The sequence below is a fragment of the Orycteropus afer genome, unplaced genomic scaffold, assembly GCF_000298275.1.
Source record: "Orycteropus afer afer isolate SDZICR_OR568_19922 unplaced genomic scaffold, OryAfe1.0 scaffold01741, whole genome shotgun sequence".
Lineage (NCBI taxonomy): Eukaryota > Metazoa > Chordata > Mammalia > Tubulidentata > Orycteropodidae > Orycteropus > Orycteropus afer.
Window position 1 is genome coordinate 18,800 of NW_006923328.1, and position 5,127 is coordinate 23,926.

The following is a 5,127-nucleotide window of genomic DNA, read 5'->3' on the forward strand; positions in this document are numbered from 1 at the left end:
AGTTGTGTAAGGCAATGCAGAAGGGTTACAATAATTGACTTGCTCTCAGAAAGAGATTTTACTTTCCAAAGAAATACAACAGATCTGTGCCTAGGACTGGAGAACAAAATCAGTTACTAGCAGGGTCAGGTTGAGAACCACACTGCATTTAGGTTGAGGAGTTTCAGAGGTTTTTAAAGTGTCTCCTTTGAGAACTTCCTAGACACGAAAGTACTTTCTCTCATTTCTCCAGGAAAACACAACAAAAGGAAAAGCAATCAGCCTCTTAACCTCTCATGCCGCTAAAGGATCAGAGGGAAACTAGTTTTCCCTACTCCCAGCATCTTCCATTTCCTGTGGTGATGCCTCAGAACATGTTTAGTGCCTAAACCCGTGGCCACTGGGGTCCTCTAGAACTCTAATAACACACTTTCCCTATAAAGTACTGTCTCTAGTTGAAAAATGTAAAAATAGAATTGACAGACCCACTGTACAGAGAGCAGTGGATCAATGAAATAAAGGAGGTGGCTGAGAAGGAACAGGTGACCATGTGTCTTTCATTGGGTTGAGGCATAATGATGCAGACCATACCAATTGGTGCAATGTTTCTGCATGTAACACACTAAGCATAGGGTTCGACTAATGCAGGGGTTTGTTTTGCAGATTAAATCTGTGCTGATGCCACCAATTCCATCAGGTGGACAGGTTACCCCTGACTTTGGGAGTAATACAGCAAGTGGCCGGACATATAAACCAGAAGTACCACTTTATGACCGTTTATTACGGCATGAGTGGGAACAGGTAGGTAATCAAAACTATATATAAACCAGGTTTTCACCAAAGTGGCAGCACAGACAGTGTAGATGATGATGTCCCTTGCAATATACAGATAATTAGTGATTTTACCTTTGTGTGCAGACCATTTCTATCTGAATTCATCACTGTATTTTAACAATTTTATTAAGATTTACATACCATATAATTCACCCATTTGAACTGTATAATTCAGTAGTTTTTAGTATATTTATAGAATTATGCAACTATTTTCACAGTCTAATTTTAGAAGTTTTCGTCACCCCAAAACAAACTTCACATACATCATCAGCCATTCCCCATTCTCTTCCCCTCCCCGAACCTTCGATAAGGACTAGTCTGCTTTACATCTCTGCAAATTTGCATATTCTGAACATGCTATATAAATGGACTCAGACAATATATGGTCTACTGTGTTTAGTTTCTTTCACTCAACACAGTATCTGTAAGTGTTCATCCATGTTGTAGCAAGTATCAGTATGTCATTCCTTGTTATTGCTGAATAACATTCCATTGTATGTATATACTACATTTTGTTTATGCATTTGATGAACATTTGGGCTGTTTCCACTTTTTGGCTATTATGAATAATGCTGCTGTCAACATTCATTCATGTACAAATTTCTGTTTGGACATATGTTTTAAGTTCTCTTAGCTATATACCTAGGATTGGAATTTCTGGGTAAAAGGTAAATATAAGTTTAAACATTTTGAAGAACTTCCAAACTGTTTTCCCAAGTGATGGCACCATTTTGCATCCCCATCAGCAATGTTTGATGGTTTCAATTACTCCACAATCGTGCCGGTACTTGTTATTGTCTGTCCTTTTCATGATAGCCTAGAGGGTGTGAGGTTGAATCTCATTATGACTTAATCAAAATAATATATTTCCCTAATGACAAATTATGTTGAAAATCTTTTAATGTGCTTATTGGATATTTTTCTGTCTTTTTTTTTTTTGAGGGGGAAATGTCTGTTTATATCCTTTTCCCATTTTGAAATTAACTTATTAGTCATTTTTATTGCATGGTGAGAGTTCTTTATATATTCTAGATATAGGCCCCTTGTCAGATACATGTTTTGCATTCTCTCATATTCTTTGGATTGTCTTTTTCCTTTCTTTGTAGTATTATTTTTGGCACAAAAATTCATGAGTTTGATGATTAATTTTAATTTTTATCTTTTTTTTCCCCTTTGGTTGCTTGAGATTTTGATGTCATATCTAAGAAGTCACCAAAAACCTAACCTGAAATCATGAAGAATTTCTTCTAAGAGTTTTATAGTTTTAGCTCTTCCATTTAGATTTATGAACCATTTGGGTCGATTTTTGTGTACGGTGTGAGGTTCCAAATTCATTCTTTTGCTTGTGGAGATCCACTTGTCTCAGCAGCATTTTTTTAAAAAAATACATTTTATTGAAATACAATGTATGTACAGTGAAACACAGACAACTAACTGACATGGGTCAATGCACTTGTTTTTTTTGCAGTGTTCCCTCCCCTCCCTTCCCGCCCCTGGTAACCATCAAAGAAAGTTTCCTTCCATATATAACCTTTCCTTGACTTTTTACGATAATGAACTAATACTATGTTTGTCCCTCTGTGATTGACTTATTTCACTCAGCAAAATGTCCTCCAAGTTCATCCATGTTAAGTGGCATTTTGCAGATTCTAAATTTTTCTTTACTGCTGCATAGTATTCCATTGTTGTTTTGTAGCATAGTTTGGTTATCCATTCTTCTGTTGATGGGCACATAGGTTGTTTCCATCTTTTAGCTATTGTAAATAGTGCTGCGATGAGCATGGGTGTGCATATATCTGTTCCTGTCTGGCTCTCTTCTTTAGGATGTATACCTAGTAATGAGATTGCTGGGTCAAATGGTATTTCTAATTCCAACTTTTTAAGGAATCGCCATACTGCTTTCCACAGTGATTGTATCATTTTACAGTCCCACCAGCAGTGTCCCAATCTCTCCACAACCTCGCCAGCATTTGTTATTTTCTGTCTTGTTGAACTTTGCTACTAGTGCTGGAGCAAGATATCTCTCATTGTTGTCAAGCTATCTCATTGTTGATTTGATTTGCATCTCTCTGATGGTTAATGATCATGAGCATTTCTTCATGTATTTGCTGGCTGCCTGAATATCCTCTTTGGTGAAGTGTCTGTTCATGTCTTCTGCCCATGTTTTAATTGGATTGTTAATCTTTTTGTTGTTGAGGTGTTGAAGTCTTCTATGAATTTGAGAGGTAAGTCCCTTGTCAGGTATGTCGTTTCTGAATATTTTTTTTTTCCCAATCTGTAAGTTCTCTTTTTACTGTTTTTGGAGAAGTCTTTTGAAGCACATAAAAATTTAATTTTTAGAAGGTCCCATTCATCTAGTTTATCTTCAGTTGTTTGTGCATTTTGGGTTATGCTTGACAGTCTATTTATGCCATAAATTAGGGTCTCTAAATTTGACCCTGTTTTACCTTTGAGGAACTTTATAGTTTTAGGTGTCACATTTAAGTCTTTGATGCATCTGGAGTCAGTTTTTGTGTATGGTGTGAGATATGAATCTTGTTTCATTTTTCTGCAATAGATATCCAATTTTTCTAGCACCATTTGTTAAAGAGACCACCTCTTGCCCATTTAATGGATTTCAGCCGTTTGTCAAAAATCAGCTGACCATAGGTCAATGGATCTATTTCTGGGTTCTCAATTCTGTCCCACTGGTCTATGTGTTTGTTTTTGTACCAGCAGCAGGCTGTTTTGACTACTGTGTCTATATGGTAGGTTTTGAGATCTGGGGCAGTTGTATTGTCCTGTAGGGTCACTATGAATTGCAAATGACTGGATGGCAATGATTGGGATCATATAAAAGCTATAGTTCAATAAAACTTTTCCATTTTTAAAAATTTTCATGAAAAAAATCTTGTAAATAATTATCCTTTCATGCAATTACCACACAAGAGGCCCTTGTGCTTCAGAAGAGAATGTGGCGTTGATAGGAAAGAGATTCTGTCTGCTGAGGAATTTATTTCAGCAATTCTATAAAGTGCTCCAGAATTAAGTCTATGCTATGACCATAATCAGGGTAGATCTAGGCAACTGAATGAGTTCTAGACAGAGGAAAGAAATGCTGAACTCATAACATGGGTTCTGAAGAAGTTTATTTTTATAAAACTGATACCGCATAAAACTTTAAATCAAAGAAAAACCAAGTGTTAGATATATCTTCTTCTTTAAACTGATGAGCCAACTAAGGCCAAGATGACACAAGTAATTAATAGAAGAGCTAAGTCCATGGCTAGTGCTTTTTCTAATTCACCGGAGTCCTCTCTCATATGTACATTTAACTTATGTGAATCTAACTATCTGCATATGGCAAGAAAGGGGGAAAAAAACCATAAATTTATATTTTCACATATATGCTTTATCATATACTAGATCATATACTATATATTACCACAGTATATGATAAAAGCATATATATGAAAATACAATTTTACGGTATTTTCCCCCTTTCTTGCCATATGCAGATAGTTGGATTCACATAATTTAAATTCACATATTACTCTGGGAGCTCTGGTGGCGTAGTGTCTAAGGCATTTGACTGCTAACCAGAAGGCTGGCAGTTCAAACCCACCAGCCACTCCTTGACAGGAAGGTTGGGCAATCTACTTCCATAGTGATAGCACCTCGGACACCCAAGGAAGGGTTAATATGTGTCGGGTCCAACTCAACAGTACATAACAACAACAACAACAACAACAACATATATAATACTTACATATCCATAATATTGTATAGGGCCGTATGCACAAGCCATGTCTACTGTACTTTAAGGGTAGTTTAAGAGGTTTTCCAGGGGTAATTTTGGTTATAAGTGATTTGCATCTCATGTAGGAATTTAGTCAGAAGGAAGATAGGGCAATCTACTTCTGTAGTGATACTGCCTTGAAAACCCAAGGAGGGGTCGCTATGAGTCGGGTCCAACTCGATGGCAGATAACAACAACAACAATGTAGGAATTTAGAACTTCATCCCCTTCTGAGAAAACACAACTCTTCATGTTCCATGTTTCTTCCTTCATTATACTAAAGGTCAGATCATGTCCCTGAAATATTAATTTTTGCTGTAAAAGCCAGATATGACTCAGTTTAAAGTGCAAGTATTATTTTTATCATATACACCAGCAAAGTAAAAGGATTCTGTTATTTGTAGGGTAGGGCTGTGTCAGCGTTGGAATTTAGTAGGGAAAAAGGAGAACTGTGGCCTGAACCTTGTTTGAGTGGTTTTAATTCTCACTTCAACCAGTCATCAGATGTGCCTGGTACAAGATTTATCTCGTTCTGA

The 5,127-nt window shown here is 36.6% G+C and overlaps 1 protein-coding gene across 1 annotated transcript in view; it reads left to right on the forward strand.

Annotated features, from left to right (window-relative positions):
* The window catches only part of LOC122152097 (serine/threonine-protein phosphatase with EF-hands 1-like), a gene marked incomplete at both ends in the record, with an annotated part of 25,770 nt that overhangs the window by 10,067 nt on the left and 10,576 nt on the right, over positions 1-5,127 (forward strand). The window contains one exon of the mRNA XM_042783491.1: positions 643-780. Within this exon, the coding sequence (XP_042639425.1) occupies positions 643-780 (138 nt within the window). The remainder of the gene's footprint in view (positions 1-642; positions 781-5,127) is intronic.